Raw genomic sequence first — 25,054 nt, 5'->3', positions numbered from 1 at the left:
GATACAATAACAACAGAAGTGGCAGAATGGATTGAACTTTGATGATCCGGAAACTTTGACTGTTTGGCATACTGGTGGTGGTGACTGAAGTCCTAAACTGACCTGAGGTCCCCAGTCTTTTTTTTGGCACTACAGAATCTTGCACATGTTCCAGATCCTAGCTGGTCTGGTGGTAGCGCTTAAAGGACTCGCTTCTTTATCAGCTTTTGTATTTCTTTTTATAACTTTTTTTTATTTTGGGGGATGAAATAAAAATGGAATGTAATACACTCTGGTTATTATCCTCTGCACCCATATGTCATTTGTGACAGAAGTCCAGGCTTTAGGGTGCAGGGAGTACTGAAAAGGCCTCTTGGTGAAAGGACCTCTGAAGGTTTAGTTTTGCGGCCCACCTCTGCCTCGGGGAAAAGTCCATTATTAGAACTCCACCCCCCCCACCCCTGCCTAAGAGGGAGTATACCCAGAAGTGTCAGAAGACAACCTTTGGGATTTCTAGAACCATAGTTTCGTACCCATTTTCTGATTCCTAGAAAAAGACCTCTGGGGAATGTATTCCAACGGCAGAAAGGGTCTTCCCATCTTGTTCACTTCTGATCACTGTAGCTTTCAATTTAGGCCCAAATAGTGTTGAACCACTAAATGAGGCATTAATAAAAGATGTTTTGAAGTGCTCTGCAAAGTCACACAAATGCATCCAGGCACACAACTTTACAGTAATGTCAATACATGCAGCTCTTGAAGCATCTTCAGTCACGTTAGAAATCAGATGCATTGAGACACTAGAAAAGGACTGTAGGATGGCTCACTGAGAATCCAAGGTTTTCTTGTCCTCTGCAGGCACAGACATGGAGATGAATTTTGAGATTTCTTTTTGTGAGACATGTGCCAAGTGATTCAGCGGCCCCTGAGAGAAGGTCACTGAAGTGCAAGTCCACTTCCCAGATCTGTCCAGCCTTAGACTCCCTCTAAGGGAGATGGGCAGAAGTGACATCTTCTGGAAGCTCTTTTTGTGTGACCACCTCTACTATTATATCTATGGTTGGCCCTTTCCTCTAGTGCTGGCGATCTTTTGGAGAGACGAAGCACTTGTCTGGTTTGCTGAGAATTGGTTCAGCCATGCCCAGCTCCTTCCATGCCTGCTTAAAGATGAGATCCATCATCTTGTCAGTGATGCAAACAACCCAAGATATAGCTGAGCCAGACCCAAAGGCCTCGAGGAACATGGACTCATCTTGGGAGGGGGTATTGCTGGACCACTCACCTTTCAGTCTCAAAAGGTTGAGAATCTCTCCAAATGAAAAATACTCAAATGGGAGAGCTGGGGGACCCCTCCCAGTCATCGAGATAAGTGTCCTCTGTGAGAGATTCTTGGGGGAGTCAAAACATCTCCTCTTACACATATGCATCTAAGGAACATCCTCAGTGGGCCCAGCTGTCCCAACTGCACTGGATGAGAAGGATCGAAACCAAAGGGTGTTCTCTGGGGCAGGGCAGGTGCAACCAAGCAAAAAAGAAAAAAGTCTACTTATCCGATCAGGAGAGTACTCTCTCAACAGCCTCGAACAGCAAAGCTGAAGGAGATCCTTAAATTTGTTTGGTGGGAGACAAAGTAACCTCTCCACACATACCCTGGAATTCCACTCAGCTTGACCCATAGCCTAACTCTGGCATCTAGCTGTCGACAGCTCTGAAAACCTCCAAGTAAAACCTTGTCCCCCAAATCCAGCACCAACGCTTTAGTCCCAAGATCCTTCCGGCTCAAATGAGAGTGAAATCACTCCAGTCAGAGATGGTGCCACAGTAGAAGACAGTGAGATCTTCGGATCCAGCATGGATAAGCTCTGGATAACACTCAGATCCATAACTCTTGAATCAGACAAGCGATCAGGGTTAGAGCTACTACAGGATCAGGAAAGAAATGCAACACTTGGGGGTCCAGCAGTGGCTCCTGGTTGATCACACTGACCACAGGGAAGAAGAGGTGGACAGAGGTCTTGATTATTGATGACTAGTCCTTTCCTGAAGAAACTCAGATTGAAGCAGTGGACAGACAGGCTCCTGGGAAAAACATGGTTCTGAGAGAGGGGGGAGTTTTTGATCCAATCAAGATAGTTTGAGAATAGTGCAGGATCCAAAGGTTTAAAACACTCTGATGCCAGAGCTGAACTGGCAAGGGTGGATGAAGCAATTATGAGAGTGCTTTCTAGGCTCCTTGGTCTTTCTTTAGGCCCCATGACTTTATCCCCTTTTGACTTTTCAGAGGAATTCTGGAAGAAGGGGAAGCTCGAGAATCAAGAGCTAGATCCTTGGAAGATTCTCTTACAGTGGCAGGGAGAAGTCCCTTTAGGATAAGTTTGTTCTCTTTCTCTCTTTCCACAATAGTTCAGGTGCTAAACGCAGTGCAGACAGCACTCTGCTCAACTAAGCGAGCAGCCTTGAGGCAGTACACACATTTAGTGTGTGTCTACATTTGGTATCTCATGGCCACAGGCCATACACTATTTAAAACCCTTGGGTTGACAACAACCACAACACCAGCCACAAAAGCACAAATTCTAAACACTGGGAAGTCATTAATACATAAAGCTTTTTCTTTTTAATGAAAAAGAAGGTGTCAAAGGCGTGAGGAAAAGAAGAGAATCAAACGACTATCTATCCAAACTATGGAAAGGGAAGAAAGGGTTCAAGTATAGTAAAGAAATGAAAGTACCACAAACTATTTATTTAAAATAAAATAGTTCTCTGACATAACCCACAACTGAGCAGAGGAGTCCCTTGTCTACATCAAAAGAGCTGCAAACAAGAGCTGATGTAATGTCTGGCTTTGCAAGGAATTATGGGTAAGGGGAGGAGCCTGAGTGGGATTGAAAGCCTTGAGTGACCAAAGGCCAATCCTGTCATAACAATACTTTATATTATATGCAATGCATTTTTCTGTGGGTGAGAAAAAGCTGGCTTAACACTTATTTGTTTCCCTTTCCAAATGATATTGTTCTAGGTTATAATCAAGCCAAAATTAAAACAAATATTATGCACCAAGTTTAATTTTGAAATAGCATCAATTAATAAAAAAACTTAACTTGCTAGCATGAAAGTCAGAAAAGCATCAATTCAGTTACAGTATGATAAGGTATGCAACATAACAAGTGGTCAAAACAAATTTAAAGGATCCAAACTTAGTCTTTTGGTCTGTGGTGGGCACTGTAGAATAGTTCTGCATCCTCTCTCCACTCTCTCTTTGGGGAGACCACAATACAGGTGATACCTTCCCCTGGCACTTGGATGCTGGCTCCTTCAATAGGTTAAAGTCTAGTTTAGCTGCAGGGATTCCTGGTTAAATGCTCCTGTCTGGCAAACTCCACTTTTCTTCACCATGAATGAATCTACCTTTTTGGATTTTCCAGTCCCAAAGATGGCAAGATGGAGTATTAGTCTTTGGTTGCTTCTCCACAGTGTAGAAAGCTATGTCAATCCTTCAGCATGGCCCTTTCAGTGTCTCTCGGCAAACAACAGGCAAGTATGACTGGAGCAAGACGACTAAATCTGAAAGTCTGAAGTCTTTAGCTGACTCCAAGTTTGACTCTGCCTAACTGCTCCATAGTCTGACTGACCAGAATTATCTTAGAGTGACTGTCCCAAAACGACTAAATATCAAAAATGACTGCATGAGTTCAGCTCCACTGCAGTATGTAACTTTGCAGGACAAAGAGAGCTTGGAATTGCCTTTGTTCTGTCTCTGCAGTTGATGAAGTCCAACCTTTGCTGTTTTATCTTAGCACAGTACATTACTTTCTTGATTAATAACACATCTTGAAAAAGCAGGGAATTTCTAGGATCAATTTCTTTACCTCCTGTGAGTTTATTACCCCTTTCTCACCTCTTGACATCTTAATGTCCAATATGCTGAATAGTATATAGTTTCATGAATCATCTCAGTGGTTTTAAGTGTTTATGGCACTTCTTTGTCTGTGCAGAAGACAGGAATACTCAATTAAGACATCAGACACAGTTTAGCAGATGGGGCTCTGTGTTTCAAACTCATGTTGCATATTTGTTTCAGAACATTCCAGAGGCTTCTTTGCTAGGAAAACAAACTTTAAATGCATGCCTTTTGTTACAGCCAGGGTGAATCTTTTAAATGCCCTATATTTTTCAGTATTTTTGTTACAGGATATGCCAGGAAACTGCAAGATTAATACACAGCCATATATGAAAACAGAATGAATAAATGCAATTAAGAATCAGTAAAAAATGCACTATGCATGTAGTACTCAATGGAATTAACAACAATAAAAGATACAACAACAGCACTACTATTAATAATAACCATGGCTAACAACATCAATAATCCATTTTAAAAGAAAAGGAAAATAAATAAAAAGGGGTACTCCTACAAATCTGAAGTTAGATCCACCAAAGAACCGTCCCATTGAGGAACTGGGGGAAGAGACATCAGACCATGTTTTAAATTTTGCTAGAACCTAATAAAAGTGGAAATGTTAAAAGAGTGTGCCTAGTAAAGTAAAAAAAAAATGTGAACTGTAAAGTGATCCTACAAAGGATTAGACAGTAATTTTAGTAAGTTGAAGTTTATTTTTAGTGCCTACATCTAAGCAGTACTGCAAAAATGAAACATTAAACAAAAATACAGAAAAGCAAAGATAAAGAACACATATATGGCTAAATCTCACATACAAGATCAACAAAGGTATGTTTTGAGCAAATGCTTAAAATTGAAGCATCTTGATTATACTAGGCCACTCTTGCAGGAGGTTCCAAAGACACAGCCTTGACATGCATGAACGAAGAATGCAAGCAAGCCAATGTCAGACTAGAAGTTCTACAAGATAAGGAGGGCCCAAGTTGTTAAGGACTAGGCAAACCAGGACACATGTTTTATAGCAAAGAAAACAGGAACAGGTAAGCAGTGCAGTCTCCATAACACTGGTGTAATATGGTTGTTGTTGTGTCTTTCGGCTTTTCCCGGTTAGGGGTCGCCACAATGGAACTCTGGTCCGCTAATGATTGGCAGTAGATTTTTACGTGCTGAGTTGCCGGCCCTGACGCACAACCTTCAACGAAGGTACACCCATTCACGCATATCTCCACACATAAGACGCTCTACATGAGAATCGAACAGGACAACATCTTACTGTGAGGCGACAACGCTACCGCAGCACCACCACCGCAGTACTGGTGTAATATGGTGATCTCTAGAAAAGTCAGAGGGCAGAGTTCTGTACCAGTTGCAGTTGGTCAAGCTCAACTGGTAGCCCCCAGGTAAACAGCAATGCAGTAGCCCTGACATGAATTAACTATAGCATGCACAACAGACGAGAAGCATGCACAACAGACAGAAAGAGAAGAACAGAAGAGACTGAAGTTGTGGAGAGGAAAAAAAAGAGTGAGAAAACAGCACTGCCAACATCAGAGAAAATGCTGGCCCTTCAAAGTCATGTGTGCAAAATGGGTGAAAAATAAGCCTTGAATGCTAAGGTCAGCACTAAATTGCTTCCTTGGTATAAACGGAAGAATGACTGTGATGGTATCCATCGAGCATCTGAGCATGTGAGTAATCAGCAACTAGCAGTCCCAGCAGAAATACGTGAGGTTTTTAACTCCTCTGCTCTCAGTTAAGGAAATGACACAGGCTGTTGTGAATACGGTAAAGTTAATCATTCTTGTATGAATGCTTTACCTTACACCTGAAACTTACAAGAAAAGGTTCAGAGAACATAAGAGAAAACCAGTTGACAGAGTCAGTCTTTTACTGCAGAAATAAACTATTTAATAGTTTGGGGAGTTGATGTCAAGTTGCCAGTTCTGAAATGTTAGCAGACCTTATGAAGACAAAGCAAGCACTCAGTTCTTTAACAAATAAGGAGTTCAACACTGATGAGGAAATGGACAATATAGGCAACCTCTATCCAGCCAGTGGGACCCAAGTGCAAAAGAAGGGGGCACCCAGCACTATTCGTGGATGCAAGGGGACCAACAAGGGCCATCTAAGCCTTCATAGCAGGTTCCATGTGAAAGGGGGAATCGCTGGCTTAAGTCCAAATCAGGGTCTTGGAGTAAAATGTTTCTAGTGCAGCCAAAAGGGGCATGCTCATACTGTCCACAGCAACTGGGTGGGGAACAAAAGCTATGCAAGTGAGTAACAAAAGTAGCCCCATGTTAGTGGTGAGTTGTTTTGAAATTGTGGCAACTCCGGATTATCAAAAAGGCCCGAATCCTGCCTGGTACAGGATAAAGAAAAAAAAATTGCTATGGGGAAGAAGTGTAGCTAGGGTGGGCAGATGAGGGCAGCTGCTCCAGGCACAAGGTGTCAGAGGGGCATGACCTGCAAATCTTTTTTTTTTTTTTTTTTTTTTTTTAAATTAAATGCTCCAAGTCCTCATGTAAACACAAGGTCAAAGGACAGAGATGCAGGGCTTTAGGACCTGGCACACTAGTGCCAGTTTGGGGAACAAGCCTTTTTTGGCTCTCACATAGAGTGTTGGAAGCCTGGCATGCCTCCTTAGGAGAGAAGCAAAGAGCAGCAGATTGGACAACAGACTTTTTCCTCCCCATACTACTGACATGTTTCTCTCCTCCTCCTCCAAGGCAGAAGCACAAGATTGGAGAAAATATCCTTTTCTTCTCTATAGCTTGCAATGCAAAAGCTACAAGGAGGACCTTTTCTTCCTCCTCTTCAAATGAAGAGCTGAAGAATCAGGATGACACACTGGAAAAAAGACCCTGGGAACTAGAAGAGCCAGGTATGCTTCTGCTAAGGGGCACACTGCTCAGACATGACTATTGGTCAGCCTGTAGTTTTTAAGAGGGCAGTTCACTCCAGGAAGGAGGGGAGTTGGGCAGGATTCACTTGGGCTGAGGGGGGAGGGCAACAAGACAAACAGGTGTCTGCAGATGATGATAAACCCAGCTGCTGTTCTTGGAGGTAATAACTTTTACAACATAATACCTTGCATATACACAGTACAGTTACATACAGCAAGGCATGGAAACAGTCACAAAACAGAAAAGCAACAAGGGAAGACCAAGTCAACAGCTATTCCTTCAGTAGCAGTAATGTGGCTACGTCAGAGATCGACCTAGACAATAGAAGGAAGACTGAACATGAGCTGCAGGTGTCTTAAGGTACTGGACTTGCTCTGGAAGGGACTAATTTGTGGAAGAAGAGGTGGTCAGTAGTGATAAGTCTAAATATGAAACATGGTGGTGAAAAATACCAGACTTCACTGGAAGATGACCAGCAAGTTCTGTTCCAAAAGCATTTTATTGAAAAATATACATAGGATATAAAAATATATCCTGCTCCAAACCGGTTTCGGTTACCCTTCTTCAGTGGAGCGTTGAAAAATGTGTAGAAAGCCAAACACAACATCTGATACCATTTTATAGTGTCAGTCAACACAGTCAACCAATCAAAATCCAAAAAGAAGTTCTTGGTATTGAGTGGGACCAGCACCCCATATTGTGAAAAAACAAATTGTTATATAAACAAATATAGGCATGGCACAATAACATGCCTAACTACATCAAAAATAATATATATACACACCTAAAATAAAAATAAATAAAAATAAAAATAAAAATAAGAATAAAGTGTTCAGGAATATCCATCACATAATAAGACTCAAATCTGAATATATATAACAAAATAATAAATAGTGTATTACATAATCAAAAAAAGTAATTATAGATCAACATAAATATAACATTGATAAATAGTTATATTATAATCTGGTACTGTACAAGATCATATCTATCATAACAATATAGGGATATATAACCCTATAAATGTACTATAGATGATCATTAATACCTGGCGGAAATAATGCACCCAAATGTATGATCCAATATTTCTCTTTTTGTGTCAAAATATTTTCCCAACCTTGTTGATGACTTCTATCACCAACAATCCTGTCAATAATAATGAACTTAAATTTTGCCGTGGGATGTTTAACAGTGTGTAAATAAAGGGCATTGGTGGATTTTTTGTTTTTGATATTACTCCTATGTTCCCCAATTCTGATTCTAAGAGGCCTGGAGGTCTTGCCCACATAAAATGCTGAGCATTGACAAGTGGCAAGATATATAACCTAACTCATCGAGCAATTACCAAAAAATTTTAAGTCATAGACTTTACTAGTGTTAGCACTACTGAAAGATTTAGATTTATTGATATCTAAACAGGACGTACAATGTCCACAAGGGAAAGTGCCAATCAGTTCATTGTACCGTGCCCCTCCACTGCCATGATGTTTGAAATGTGAAAACATGGAGCCTAAAGTTTTACCCTTTCTATAAGAAAAATGACAACGTGTCCCAAGGTGTTGTCTAAGAATGTCATTAGCCATCAAGATATTCCAATTTCTATCCACCACTCCTCTAATAACCTGATTATTCCTGCCATATGTAGTGACCAATCTCAAGACCTCATCCCCTTTTTGGTTTTGATGATGGTCCTGATATTGTAAAAGCTGGTCCCTAGTTTTTTTGTCAGACCAATATTTAGCAGATTTAATATCAAACACGGCATACCCTCTATCATAGAATCTGTTGACAAGATCCAAACTAGCTATCTCATAGTCTTCCTGACTGGAATTGATTCTTTTGATGCGGCAGAATTGAGATTTCGGGATGTTGCGGACAGTGTGGCGGGGGTGCATGCTCGAGGCATGTAGCAGTGTATTATATTCAGGATATTTCCTATATATTTTTGTGCCTAGTGTGTTGTCTTGTTTCCTATATACACTAACATCCAAGAATTCAATACTGGACCTACTGCTATTAATAGTAAATTCGATGCCCCAAGGATTACTATTAAGGTAGTCCACAAATTCTTTAAGATATTCCGCATCCGCCCGCCACACCATCCAACAATCATCAAGATATCTGCGCCAGATATCTATTTCAATGATGTAAATATTGTGAGATGTATCATAAATTAGGTATTCTTCTAGGTACGCCATGAATAAATCTGCGTATATGGGGGCAAAAGATGCCCCCATGGCAGTGCCTTGTAACTGCCAATAGCAGTCGCCTTGAAAAAAGAATACATTTTTGTTCAAAACGTGCTCACACATACAAATCAAAAGAGTATTAAATCCAGGCCGATATAAGTTGGATTTCTCAAGCCAGTATTGTAATGCTTGAAGACCCGCCCAATGGGGGATGCTGGTGTATAAAGATTTTACATCCAAAGTACAAAGTAACCAATTTGGTTCAAGTTCCATCTCTGCTATGATTTGTAAAAATTGTGTGGTATCCTTAATTCTAGCTCTTACCTGAGTTAACAAGGGTTTTAAATATTCAGTCAAAAACACAGAAAGTGGTTCCGTCAAGGAACCATGACCAGACACAATTGGACGGCCAGGTGGGGAAGTCAGGGATTTGTGTATTTTTGGCAATAGATAGAGTATCTGTTTGTTAGGATCCTTAACTGTCAAATGTTTTACAATAGTATTGGACAAAATACCATTTTCAACTGCACTACTCAGGAACTCATCAATCTCCTTTTTAAATGTAGTGGTCGGATCAATGTCCATTTTCATATAACATTTGCGGTCTGATAATTGTCTTAATCCTTCCTGTGTGTAATAATCCATATCCAAAACCACTACTGCCCCACCTTTATCAGCCTTGACAATAGCAATGTCATTATTATTTTTTAATTCCTCAAGTGCCTGTCTTTCAGTCTGCTGAATATTATCTGACAAAATATTAAAGCCATATGGCGGAAAATGTAGATCCCTAAGTACTGCCTGTTGAAAGGCTGTAACATGCATATTAGCAGGAGGTTGAAATGTTGATTTGAGAAACCTAAAGTCAGTAGATCTTTGAGCTGTATTATTTGTCTGATCTGAAAAAAATATCTTAAGGTTTAAACGACGGCAAAATTCCAAAATATCATTTACAGTTTGATATTGATCACAAAAGAATCCAGGTACAAACCCTAAGCCTTTATTCAATATTTTTTCTTGTTCCAATGTTAATTCAACCTTAGACAAATTAAGCACATTTTGAAAAGTAGTTGCATCTGTATTAGAAGTATTTACATCTATTTTAGAAGAGCTTGCACTATTCCATCCATTGATTCCAGATCTGAACCTATTACGGTGTTTCCTCCCCCCGCGTCGTTTCTTCTTACCCCAAAAGGGGTAGGTATGTTGCTTCGTTTCTTATAAGGTGAAAGGTCAGAGGTAATCCCCTCACTATCAGTGGGGGAAGACTCATCACCTGAGGTGCTGGTATATGTCTGTTCCCTATTTTTAAGAATTGGTCTAGGTCGTTTCCTAGTTCTGGCACCACTCTTACCCACCGACATATCTTTAAATCTCACTGATTTCTGAAGCTCAAAAGGACGTCCCCTGGCATAATCATTAACGTCCCTATGAAATTTTTTAATTTTTCTATCTTTCGTCAATTTGTCATACTGGGTCAGTTCCTTTGATAAATTGGAAACAAGCGTACCATAATTGGTATTAGATTCAAATTGTTTACAAGTATTGCTTAACTCTTTAATCTCAACAATATTTGAGTCTATTGTCCTTTCATAATAGTCTGTCAATATTTGTACAAACTTCATGGATCCCTCTTGAACTGCCTCAAACCACTCATTGGTCAGCCTCTCTTCAGATCTGCTGACCATAGGCTTTAACTTAATTCTAAGTCCACGTGGTACTAATTTTTTATGTAAATAAGCCTTAAAAAGGCGTAGATGCCAAATGTTTGCTCTCAGCCCCTTAAGGGCTTTCTCCAAATTACAAAATGCAAATTGGCATCCATCACTAGAAAGAGTGGTCTGTTGATCCATGGTACTATTGCTTGAGATTGATTCCAGTCCAAAGACATGGATATCTTCTCTATCAGCACACATACCCTGCAATATACTATCCAGATTCATAATAACTGTCCCGGCAAAACCCAAAAAAAAAAAAAAAAAAAAACAAAAAAGGAAAGAACGTGGTGCCAAAACTGGAAACAACCTCAAAGAACCTCTGCCAAAATCAGGCAGGAATAAATTATATCCAATTAGAATGGGATCTATTAGATATAAAAATACCAGTGACTCAGGGGAACACCAGCAACACTAAGTCCAGCTGAATCCCAAAACCAATGTTGGCCAAATGCCACAAAATCCAAGGTAAATAAAGTACCTCTTAGGACCTACAAAATGGCCAATAAATGAATAATAGTAATAACTATTGAGTAGATTCAGTTCAAAAATTGTATGACAAATCCAATCAAATAGTTTTTAGGAACCTAGTCTAAACATTAGCAAAATAAACAATCTCGGACCTAGAGAATATAAATAATACAAAAAGTGTACAAAATATGAATGTCTAATAAAAGATACAGTCTTATATCACAATGACCAAATGACTGAAAATAAATTCAGTTCAAAAAATCAGCTAACCACTCCCATCTGATAGTTAATAAGAACATAATATGAGTATTAACAAAATAAACAATAAAATATAGGTAATGCAAAAAATCCAAAGTATTGGTGTCAAGTAAAAAGGATACAGTCTTATATCTTAATATTTGTAATAAGACTGATAATAATATATTGTACCAATATCCTAGAAATCAAAAAGGCATAAAAAATACCTATATGATATTATATCCAGCATCACACCTACATATCCATAGTCTAATCATAAATATATGACACACCCTGTAAGGGTGATATCTCCCTATACTGTATATCAAAAAATCTAAATCCTATTATTACCATACACTAAAGGGCCTTTGGACCCTACCAAAGTAGAAATCCAACTATATGGCATCATCATCATCCAAACAATCACTTAGATATCACAAAAGATCTATCCGATATAATGTCGACAATTTGTAAATCAAAGGGCCACAGACCAGCCGATTCTCAAACACAAGTTAACAAATCATACCAAAAGGGTACAAAAATACCCCTAAAAATAAGCTTGTGATTATATAGACAAAATTGTAACCATAACTTGGGCCCCCCGTTGTTCATGCACCAATATTTAAATGTATGCCATTAGAAAATGCACTTGTAGATAAATCTAAGTGCTCTAAATTTGTATGAAATGCCCTAAACAGTGTTAACATAATCCCACCAAACCATCTGGTAGGGACCACACACCAACACAATTCAGGGTATACCATAAAACCAAAATGGCCTACGTGCAAATCTGATGGTAGATTATCACAAAACTTATATAATCAAACAATAAGCAACCTAGACCAACCACCATCATATAGAAATCTGGGTACATCTAAAAGTGTAATAACAACAGAAGCACAGTCGCCACGTTATCTTGTACTCAAATGAGTACAAAAAATATACCAAAACACTTGCGCCTAGTATAGAGGACGCAAGCATTAATGTACCCCATACAGACTTGCAAATGTAATCCAGAATACCTGATTTGTGTATACATACAATACAGGTCACCATATAAATATTCGGTCCTAATATAATATATAAATTTTTAGGCCAGAAAAAGTGACTAAAACCAAACGGTATTTCAAATTACATTGCACACACATAAGTGTTTGAAACAAAACCTTAACACTTAATAATAGCTCAATCTGGTAATTTAAACCAATTGGTAATGCAATATACAAGTCAAATGAGTCGTTGTTATTTATCCGTAAAGCCCCTCATGCTTCCGTATCACAAGACCTAGAACTGAAAGCCCAAAAAAGTTTACAATACAAAAGTTTACAAAGACAAAAAATAAAAAGTCAAAATGATGTCCATAATACATTTATAATGTCACTGTGCTTCATTCAACGCATTCCATACGCCGACCCTGATGTACCCTCTCAATATACAAAAATTGTCCACGATAGATCCAAAAAATGTAGACGGCCTAATGTTCTTTAATAAACAGTACCTGAAACGAAAGGATGACCAATGTTCATACAATGTTCATAGAAACCATCGAATGGAAGTGGAAATAATGTCTGACATAAACCGAAAATTACGTCAACAATATAAGTTCCATATGATGTAAATGCCTTATTGGATCCACAAAAACGAGCCGAAACTTGCTTCTAAATGGACTTTGTGATATATCAAAAGCGATGTTCCAAAACACCCAACATATGACCCAATAGGTAATCCACAACCGGAGCACTGGTTAATCAAAGTACTGAACATACATAGAAGAAAGGAAGAAAAACAGACATCCGTTGGCTTCTATATTTTAGTAAAAAGCCTCCTTCAGGTGATGAGTCTTCTCCCACACTCGACAGGAACAAAATGGCTCCCAGAGAGGTACAAGTAACAACCAAACACGCCAAACCTCTCACGTGGAGCGATGCACGGCCAACCAAACTATGCAAATTACACAACGGCCAGCAAGTTCTGTTCCAAAAGCATTTTATTGAAAAATATACATAGGATATAAAAATATATCCTGCTCCAAACCGGTTTCGGTTACCCTTCTTCAGTGGAGCGTTGAAAAATGTGTAGAAAGCCAAACACAACATCTGATACCATTTTATAGTGTCAGTCAACACAGTCAACCAATCAAAATCCAAAAAGAAGTTCTTGGTATTGAGTGGGACCAGCACCCCATATTGTGAAAAAACAAATTGTTATATAAACAAATATAGGCATGGCACAATAACATGCCTAACTACATCAAAAATAATATATATACACACCTAAAATAAAAATAAATAAAAATAAAAATAAAAATAAAAATAAGAATAAAGTGTTCAGGAATATCCATCACATAATAAGACTCAAATCTGAATATATATAACAAAATAATAAATAGTGTATTACAAAATCAAAAAAAGTAATTATAGATCAACATAAATATAACATTGATAAATAGTTATATTGTAATCTGGTACTGTACAAGATCATATCTATCATAACAATATAGGGATATATAACCCTATAAATATACTATAGATATTTCTATAGAACTACAGATTCTATGATAGAGGGTATGCCGTGTTTGATATTAAATCTGCTAAATATTGGTCTGACAAAAAAACTAGGGACCAGCTTTTACAATATCAGGACCATCATCAAAACCAAAAAGGGGATGAGGTCTTGAGATTGGTCACTACATATGGCAGGAATAATCAGGTTATTAGAGGAGTGGTGGATAGAAATTGGAATATCTTGATGGCTAATGACATTCTTAGACAACACCTTGGGACACGTTGTCATTTTTCTTATAGAAAGTGTAAAACTTTAGGCTCCATGTTTTCACATTTCAAACATCATGGCAGTGGAGGGGCATGGTACAAACAGCTCACCATTATGGGCAATGAACTGATTGGCACTTTCCCTTGTGGACATTGTACGTCCTGTTTAGATATCAATAAATCTAAATCTTTCAGTAGTGCTAACACTAGTAAAGTCTATGACTTAAAATTTTTTGGTAATTGCTCGATGAGTTGGGTTATATATCTTGCCACTTGTCAATGCTCAGCATTTTATGTGGGCAAGACCTCCAGGCCTCTTAGAATCAGAATTGGGGAACATAGGAGTAATATCAAAAACAAAAAATCCACCAATGCCCTTTATTTACACACTGTTAAACATCCCACGGCAAAATTTAAGTTAATTATTATTGACAGGATTGTTGGTGATAGAAGTCATCAACAAGGTTGGGAAAATATTTTGACACAAAAAGAGAAATATTGGATCATACATTTGGGTGCATTATTTCCGCCAGGTATTAATGATCATCTATAGTACATTTATAGGGTTATATATCCCTATATTGTTATGATAGATATGATCTTGTACAGTACCAGATTATAATATAACTATTTATCAATGTTATATTTATGTTGATCTATAATTACTTTTTTTGATTATGTAATACACTATTTATTATTTTGTTATATATATTCAGATTTGAGTCTTATTATGTGATGGATATTCCTGAACACTTTATTCTTATTTTTATTTTTATTTATTTTTATTTTAGGTGTGTATATATATTATTTTTGATGTAGTTAGGCATGTTATTGTGCCATGCCTATATTTGTTTATATAACAATTTGTTTTTTCACAATATGGGGTGCTGGTCCCACTCAATACCAAGAACTTCTTTTTGGATTTTGATTGGTTGACTGTGTTGACTGACACTATAAAATGGTATCAGATGTTGTGTTTGGCTTTCTACACATTTTTCAACGCTCCACTGAAGAAGGGTAACCGAAACCGGTTTGGAGCAGGATATATTTTTATATCCTATGTATATTTTTCAATAAAATGCTTTTGGAACAGAACTTGCTGGCCGTTGTGTAATTTGCATAGTTTGGTTGGCCGTGCATCGCTCCACGTGAGAGGTTTGGCGTGTTTGGTTCACTGGAAGATGAAACAGGAAGGATCACAAAGAGATCCAAGATATTCACAGCTCTCATATCCAGCTTTACAGGCCATGAGGGAAGTATCCAAGAAAGTGCTGACTCTCAAGGGGCAAAAATGGGCATTTATAAACAATTAGGACTTAAAACAAGAGGGGGAAAAAATGAACCGGTGTATGCAGGTGCAGAAGAAGTGACCCAAGGGGTAGTAAAATGGACTGTAGACGGTATGAGGCAAGGAAGTAGAAAAGGGATAATTGCAGGAAAATTTAAGATCCTGCAGGAAAAGTTAACACATAATGGGCTAACTTGGTTGAAGAAATTAATTATCACAGGGTACGCCAGATATAATGCAAAGCTATTAAAATGAGAAAATCTGAACTTTTTGCCTGAAAAGGTCTTCATAAAAGCTTCTATACCCCAAAATGATTGACAAAGATATATCCATTGATCCAGGCCACATGCTGGAGCTGTAGTGTTTATCTAACATTTGCTGACTGGGAAAGCCAGACTAGGACACAGCCTACTTTCAGCGCAGGCCCGGGAAGAAACAAGCATGCCTTTTGAATGTAGGAGGAAACCGGAGTATCCGGATGAAACCCACACGAATGCGGGGAGGACATGCAGACTCCACATAGAAGGCACCCCAGCCGAAAATCGAACCGGAGAACCTCTTACTGTGAGGCAACAGTGTTAACCGCTACACCACTGCGCCACCTGGGGGGATGGTATAGTGGGAGGGTAAGAGGAAATTAGAAGCATATTTTTTTTGGGAATGTGAAGCGTGAAGAGGAATATAAAGCAGCAATACAGTTACTAATAAGACCCATTTGGGACAACCCTACAAGCTCTCAATAGACCGGTTATTTTTTTGGGGACTCAGATGATGATGAAATAGGAACAGGTACAGTAGCACTGGTACAGGTAATTAAAAAACTTAGTGGAGTTGGTATACAGTGTATAGTAAGATGAAAAACTATCGTGAACTGTTCAGGTAAGGCATACATAATAGGTGGTGATCACACTTGTGATAAAGAGAATAAGGTTTATTTGGAATTAAAAGAGAATCTGGAAAGGGCACCATTTATGAAGAGTTCAGTGTCATTTCAGCCTCAATTCCTGGGATAAACAGATAATTTATTTTTGTTATGTTTTATTATGTGATCAGGTCAATAATTCTTCCACAATGCAGTTTAGTCAAGAACTTGTAATATGCGGCAAGTTGCAACTGCTTTTTTGTGTTATCACTGGAGTGACTGATGGCTATACATGACATACGAAGTAAGCGGAGAATGAAAAGTACAACAGGAGACTGAAATATGTTTGAAACATGGCTGGAGGAAATATATTCTTTGAATCGTTGAATGTAATGCAAAGATCTGTAAGTTATAAACTACCAGTTAAAGAAAATGGTGTGTTGAACTTCTGATGTAATATCTACTATTACACCATGACCCCCCATTATTATTCCAAAACGTGCACGCTGATTGGCCAGCGTGCCCATTGTAAATCGAGTTATACTAATGGAAAAAGGTCCGGTCGCCCGGACTTTTTTCCATTAGTATAACTCTCTTTTTAAAACACTGTCTCGCTATGTTAAATGGGTTTAACATACCGAGACAGCTTTAAAATAAGCAACGGAAATCTCCGTTGCTTATTTTAAAGCTGTCTAGCTATGCTAAACCCATTTAACATAGCGAGACAGGTTTTAAAAAAAAGCAACGGAGAAAGCAAGATCTATGTTGCTTTTTTTTAGTGTTTCGCTATGTTAAATGAGTTTAACATAGCGAGACAGTTTTAAAATAAGCAACGGACATCTCCGTTGCTTATTTTAAAGCTGTCTCGCTATGTTAAACCCATTTAACATAGCAAAACACTAAAAAAAGCAATGGAGATCTTGCTTTCTCTGTTGCTTTTGCTCAACTCTGATGTACTGCGCAGGCGCGCAGTACATCAGAACTGCCGCGGATGCCAGACATCTGCGGAAGGGCAGTAAACAGGCATTATACTATGCCATTATTTAAGAAAAGTAATAGTTTCTTTTCTTAAATAATGTCATGGTATAATAGCAATAACCCACTTCTGGGTGTGGGTAATGCTGTATTTACCCACGGTTGGCTTTGTTTGGTCCCTCGGGCTTCGCCCTCAGGACCAAACCACGCCAAATGTGGGTAAATCCAGCATTACCCACACCAAGGCGTGGGTTATTGCTATAATGCACTTTACATACGGACACAGTGTTGTATTGTATACTAAATGTTTATCAATCCAAGTTCTATTCTGTGGGTATTCTGTTTTTTTACGGATGCCTCTGAAGAAAATTCTCCATTTGTTTAAAACAAATTGTCAGCAAAGCTGCTGAGGGGTCTACGTTTACTCATCGAACAGTGCATTCCTTGAACAGCTATTAATCGACAACGTAGCACTGAATGTCCATTTTAATGAACAGACATATCATCATAAATAATGTCATTGAACAATCATAGTTGGCCCACAGAAAGGAAACAACACGTAGTACATATTTGTGGGTCTATGTTTACCAATCGACTGGTAGCATCATTGAACGGCATATGTTGAACATGCTGTTTATCGAGCCATGCTAAGATCGCATTATGGCAGGGATAAGGAAATTTGCCCTTTCCAAACTGTAGTGCAATCTTGGGAGTTGATATATATATATAATTAGGGTGTGTAGGGCACAGCCCCTCAAATGGGGAGGGTTTGGTGAATGGCATTTACCATGCAATGCCATTCGATGGGTAAACATTGACCTATTTGATTAAACTATTTAATTTTATATTTGACATATCATGGCAATTGTATATTAATAATATTGCTATGTTTAATCTGATGTATACACATACTACATGCTGTTTTCTTTCTTTGGGACAACTTTGATTGTTCAATGACATTATTTATGATGATATGTCTGTTAAAATGAACATTCAATGCTACATTGTCGAAAAATTGCAGTTCAAGGAATGCACCATTTGATGAGTAAACATAGACCCGTTGCTGAGACTTAGTTAAGCACAGAGATGCACAACAAAAATGGCTTCCTTTTTTCAGACTGTTGTGCAGAAGCCTCACTGTAAGGTTGGTAATGGATAGCATGGTATTCAACTGTGACTCAATTTGCTGCCAACTGTTTGGGTGTGGGATGTCTTCACAGAGAATCAAGCATTTGCTCGGTGAGCTCTCTCTGGAACCCTGTCGTATAGGTTAAATGCCAGAAGGGAAAGAATCCCGAGGCATAAACACACTTTCCTATTCAGCCCATCATCCTGGACTCCTTGACTGGAGACTGCATCATGAAGCTTTTCTCTAAAAGTTCTTTCTTGGAGACCACCTCCACAATAAAAGAATCCACAAAAAGGCCCTTGTTCTAATACTGTCTGTCATTGGGTGGGTACAGAATTTTATAAAGCTTGTTGGACATGAACTCAGTAACACTGGGTTTCCACCATGCCCTCTCATCCAACAAGCCCATCATTTGGTAATCAAATGAGGCTACCCAGGGTATTGACAGGACAGAACTGAATGCCTTGAATATTACACATTATTAGTGTGCCAAGTACCCCTTTGAAGGATCAATCCCAAAATCTCCCCAAATCTGGGATTTTCAGAAGAGGACTGGAAGGGGAACCATCCCCTTTCATTGATGTCAATGTCTGGGATAAGAGGCTGTGCAGGGGAATCTGTGCATCTCCTCTTACAATTACACTTTCTCACTTTCTAGGAGCTTGATGGGGAATCGTCAAAAAACCAAGAATGACCTTGCAATCTCTTCTAAAGGAGGGGTCTGAGGGGCTTAGTGTTCTGTCCTTTGGGACGAGGATGAGGACACAAAGACTTAGACTGGTGTCTGTGGGAGGAGCTGAAACAGAAGGTGCATCACCTTCCTGGATAGAGGGAGGGGTGATGACCCTTTCAAAGAACACGAATACCAACATGGAGCTTAAAGGCCCGGAGAAACCCACTAACAAAACAGACTGAAAGACGCTTCACCCTCAGAGGAGGAAGCAGATGGCACCAACAAAGGATCCTTCCAAATTCCAATAGGCTGATCATCTCCAGTACCAGGACTGACAGACACCTCAAACGCTAGAGTCCCAGACATCAAAAACGTCACCAAGCAAGCCGGCGCTGGGGACACAGAAGACCTGACATTAAGGGTTCTGCATCAACACCTACTCAGTACCGATGGGATTGGTGTTAAGTGTGTATGATGCAACTTTGTTACCAATGGACCAGATCCAGTAGCAAGGAAGGATGCACAGGGATCATCAGTAACTTAAAACCAAGACCATCAGTTCCAAGACGTGTCAGGGGAAAGAGTAGTAGTAACTGGAGTATATTAGCCAACCTCATCTGCCTTGAAAACAGAGGGGGATGAATGACACTTAACAATTGCCCTCTTCCCTCGATTCCAAGCTAAGTCTAACACACTTCTGACAGTCCAAACAGACGAAAATGAGGAGGCAAAGGGGGGATAGAAGCTGAGGAACTTTCAGAGTTCCCTTTCAAAAGTCCAGCTGCTGGGTAATTCTCTCCAAGAAGACTTGCCCTAGATCACAAATGGTTCACTGCAGATGGGCACCGGAACCAAGGGCATGGATAAAAATAGCTCAGTGCAGATCAGAGCTGAAGCATCATGGGTGGAAAATGATTTAAAAACCTTAGGGGATGGACAAGGAGTTAAGATCTTCTGGTTTTCTTTTTCATTTCTCTGTCTCTTTTTCCTTTTCCTCACAATTTTTGTCTATAATCTTTCTTTTCTCCAGATTTACGTGGTTAAAGATCCTTTAGGATTAGCTTGTTGTAGTGTTCTAGTACAGAGTGAAGAAAAAAACTAACTTCACGAGGCCTGGTGATGTTCTGGGCCCAGGTATATTGCACATATTTTGACTGTGTCCTGGAGTGGAAACTTGGGTCTACACACTATTTAAAGCCCAAAACCTTATCCATTATACAAAAAGAACAGTTGTGTAAAATCTTACCATAATCATAGATATCCTTCTCTTCCATGTTGCAGTATTCAGTATTCAGGAAAGCCATCTATCTTTGTTACTCTCACCATGGAAAAAATCCCCCAAGTGGGAGTAAAAGCCCACTCCACTAGGGCAATGGCCACCTCCAAGGTTCTGCTAAAAGGCCTGGACACGTCTTCCATTATGGAAGTGGCCACATGGTCCACTATCCACACTTTCACCAAACACTACAAGTCAGACCAGGTTTCCAGAGCACGCCCAGGATTTGCCAGGGCAATCCTACAGGGCTTTGTAGTCTTCTTCATCCGCCACCAGCATTGGCATTTACGCTCTTTTGTTTGACATTGGTTATAAATTGCTACAACAAACCAAGCGTTAGCAATAACAACAAGATAAGAAGAAATAATCCCAATGGGTTACTTAGTTTTTTTAAAAAGTTTGATATGAAGGAGCGTATGCACGATGCATCGGTCTGCGGCTCTAAAGTTCTGAGGATTGTGCATGCAGACGTCACACTTAAGGCCCCTGGTTTATGGCCCTATGTGTGACGTCCCACGAAGCTGCAACAGCTAAGCTAAAACTTTTGTATAGGAGCCAACGTACAAGTCGCCTGAGGGCAGGAAATCCCACAACAAGAATACTGCAACATAGGAATAGAAGGACATCAAGGTCAACACAGTAAAGCACTACCAAAAACCACACTAACAGCAATTACAATACATGTAGAAAAATAACCACCATACAGAACTTAAGTATCAGAAAATATCAGAAATACCAAAAAAAAAAAAAAAAAAAAAAAAAAAAATCAAAATAATTTAGTATAAATGCTATTAATTATGAAAAGGATTAGCCGCAGTGGTACAGCGGTAGCATTGTTGCCTCACAGCAAGAGGTTTTCCTGTTCGATTCTCAGCTGGAGTGCCTTCTGTGTGGAGTCTGCATATCCTTCCTGCGGTCGAGTGGCCTCCAAAAGACATGCGTGAATGGGCGTGCCTTCGTGGAAGGCTGGGCGTCGGGCTGGCAACTCTGCACCATAAAAATCTACTGCCAATCATTAGCGGACAGGAGTTCCGCTGTGGCGACCCCTAACTGGGAAAAGCCGAAAAGACAAGGTCTCTGGCTTATCAGGAATGAGGGAGCATCAGATAACAGTATGACTTCTTTTTACTTTAGGGTAATGGAAGAGGAGGCAAATTGTTAGGGAAAAAATCTGACTAAATAGGAGTAAATAAGAAGAATGAACTTCTCTAGCAACTTGAGTGCTGGAGGGCACATCTGTAGCATGCACCAATCAAGACCCAAGGGGCTGAAAGGGCATACATGCATTACAGGAGAAGGGAGGAACTTGAACAGTGAAGTGAGCCTAAGGGGCTGAAGAAGTTACCAGCTTGGATCTGCCATAACAGAGGATTACCCAACAATTGAGGTGGATGCAGGAGACAGTGTCAGATCTATAGCATATGTTGTACCATAAAAGCATGCCAAGCCCTGTCCTGCTTTTAAGGTGTGCTTCCAACTTGTGTTTGCTGAAGCTGTGCACGGTAATCCACGTGGCAACCTCTAATACATCTTGTATAGAAACAAGTCTGAACTAACCTGTTAAAGTTTCTGCTATTATGTTGTAATGTGCCCAAATAATAACTACCACTGAGACCTTCTACTTCACTTGGATTTATCTGCAATTAGATCAAAAATCACCAGCTGGTATATTCCTACTTAAATGGAAAATAAAAGGTCTTAGGGGAGCAGCAGTTCCCCATTGTCCAGAGATTCCTTGTCAATTCAGTGGCAGTAATGACTGCACAAATGTAAATCCTAGGCAGAATTCCCAGGCAAGGATTAGTGCTTTACTTTCATGCATGTACATGTAATTTCAGCTAAGAGTCGGCTAGTCTTAAAAATCATAAAACCTATAAACCTCAGAAGCCCTAGTAATATCTCCAACTGACTGAAGCACCAAAACTGATATGTTAGCAATCAATTATTAACTATGTCAATCACAAAACCGATGAATATGCAGTAAGGTAAGCTTTAAGATAAAGGCTTACCTTTCTTCTTAACCAAAGACCACAGTGTAGGCGGAGAAATCTGTGGACAACAGATTTAACAGTTTTTCTCTTTCCTTTTCTCAAACCAAAGTATGTGAGTGGTCTAACTGGCTGATGTGGCCCACTTGGGAGAAGATGTGATACTCTGCAACAAGGATAAAGAAACTAGTGTTAACATTTATTAACTTGCAACAAAAATGTACTCTAAAAAGGTAAAGCTCTAGACGGGAACAGTTAGTGCCTCTGCAACACAAAGATGTCAAAGTTACTACACTTAACAGTGTGCTAAAAGCACAGCACATCGAGATGGGGTACGTATGTTAATGCAACATAATCTAAAATTAAGAAACTAAGTAGTACAGATATGTGGAATACTCACCATACCAGTACACCTTAAAGAGAAACTTTATGTAGACAGTACTTAACTTCCAAGCTCACTCACCTATAGAAACATTGTGGATCCTATCTTTTATTTTAGAAACACTATCCCCCTGCGCGACTCCCATTGTGAGAAAGCCAATGCCCCCCTCCATATAACCCAAAATGGCAGACAATCAATTCAGTTCTTCTGAAGAACATTTACAAATTACTAGTGAAACCTATGGGAACTAAATGATAGTTAACTAAATCAAACTACAAAATCAAACACACCTACATATACAAGACGGTCTTCCACACTGCATGAAAATGCAACTAATAGTCAGATACCATCAGCTCTGTCGTGCACAGGAATGGAGCCCCAACTATGTCCCAGCCAAGCTGGGTTTGACTAGCAGTGTAACTAACGGAAAGTAGGAAGGATGTAAGTGAATTATATAAGTGCCTATTATCTGTCTGCCATTCAAGTGGAAGGGAAGTGGCCTGCATCACAGTTCCACTGGCACCTACTGTAGACTGTATTGTGTGACATCAAAGATTATGCTGGAGAAAAGACGAGATGGCCCAGGTCTGCTAAACGATGCTCTGTGTTGTAGACTGGAAATCTGTTTGGTTGGGTGCTTATATGGTGTGTGCATGCTTGCATGTGCGCGAGCATGAGTGTGTGTAAGCACATATGTACACCACTACACTCAGCACTGTAGGTCTCAGCTCTGACATAAGGTGCACAACACTTTTCAGGTAAATAAGGTATTGAAAAAAAAGCTAACCTGTCTGGATGACAATCCAGTGTCAGCTGGTATTCACCCCCTACAGGGACAAGCTGAAAGGAAGGGTAGGAGAATAGAAAAAGGCACGGTAAACAAAAAGGATTATTTGGAGCCAGAATCCACATGACAATCTAGTACAGGGAAGCAAGCGACGTCTTTATTGTCCAAATGATTTTTTTACGCTATAATTTATTATACTGCTCATTATTTCATATTTGTGGAATCTTAATTTGAGGACATCAGTTGGACTATAATTACCATGTGGAATCTCAACCGATTTTCAAAGCAAACCTGAGTTGTGGAAAATTAAAGGGGCTACTACAATACAGTGCAAAAACTGCCCTACTACTAGTATGAGTCAAGCTTCTAAATGATCAGTAAATGTATGTACTTTTATTTATTTTTTTTTATTTATTTAACAACATTTGATCACTGGGAAAGTCTGACTGAGTGGGAACCCATTTTCACCAGAGGCTCAGGGAGAAAAGCTCCAAAGTGTTACAAAACATTTTAAGAAAAGTACAATCGTGTAAAATCTTACCGTAACAGTAGATGTTCTTCTTTTCACTGTTGCAGTATTCATCACCTCTGGGATCTCCTGCCAAGAATAGCCCAATGTCCAACCAGCATACCAAAGCCTTTATTACCTAGGATTGTCATATGTCTGACATATGCTCCCTGTGCAAGCGTACAGCATAAAGGGGAAGTATGCATGCTCTCAACCCAGAACTGAAGTGCCCCAGGAGAACTAGGTCCCCCAGTTGAAAGGAGAACATGTACAGTCACAAATAGGAAGATAAGGAGTAGAAGAACCTCTCAGCCAGAAAGAAAATACCACTTATAGTAGAAGAGGAAAATAAAATGGTGTACGAGGGAGGGAGCGAATACTGCAACAGTGAAAAGGAGGACATCCACTACTATGGTAAGATTTTACACAACTATACTAAGTCCTTCTGTCAGACCAGCTGGCATAATGGTCAGGGTCTTTGCCTCCCATGCACAAGGCACAAAGCTCAATCCTGACCTCTGACCAATACCTGTCTGGAGTTTGCATGTTCTCACCGTATCTCTGTGGGGTTCCTCCTGCCTCCGGGGGGGGGGGGGGGACATAAAGGGTTTCCCTCTCAAGTTCACCAATGAAAGGAGCTGTGGGCAGCAGCACAGACTCTACATGGTACCCTATAGGAGGAAGAGTACAGTCCAACTAATGTGACAAGTGGGTTGAGGACCAGGCCTAGTCTGACCTACACCAGGGACCCATGTTAACATTGGGAGGGGTGTGTGTGCCCACCATAAAGCCCAGCAGCCCTGGGTCAGTAAGCTATTGGCCATCCAGTGTCTAACTGCCCAGCTTAGGTTACCTGGGATAGTTCTGTTGAGGGAAAGCTGGACATAAAACTAATCAACCTGCCAGACAAGAGCTGAGAATTGCTATACTTGATGTAGGTTCACTGACAGGATGCAGCTTGGAAGTGGATGACAAGATGATACGGAAGAGGTTGGACATTCTATGTATCCAAGAGCCAAG

At 39.6% G+C, this 25,054-nt stretch overlaps 1 protein-coding gene across 1 annotated transcript in view; it reads right to left on the bottom strand.

Moving 5' to 3' along the window:
* Positions 1 to 25,054, bottom strand: part of MRPL35 (mitochondrial ribosomal protein L35) — a 410,427-nt gene that overhangs the window by 145,162 nt on the left and 240,211 nt on the right. The window contains exon 3 of the mRNA XM_044062332.1: positions 22,379 to 22,523. Coding sequence (XP_043918267.1) covers positions 22,379 to 22,523 — 145 coding nt within the window. The remainder of the gene's footprint in view (positions 1 to 22,378; positions 22,524 to 25,054) is intronic.

This window comes from Protopterus annectens, chromosome 2.part1, assembly GCF_019279795.1.
Source record: "Protopterus annectens isolate FY-2018-M chromosome 2.part1, PAN1.0, whole genome shotgun sequence".
Lineage (NCBI taxonomy): Eukaryota > Metazoa > Chordata > Ceratodontiformes > Protopteridae > Protopterus > Protopterus annectens.
This window is presented reverse-complemented; position numbering and strand designations above follow the sequence as displayed.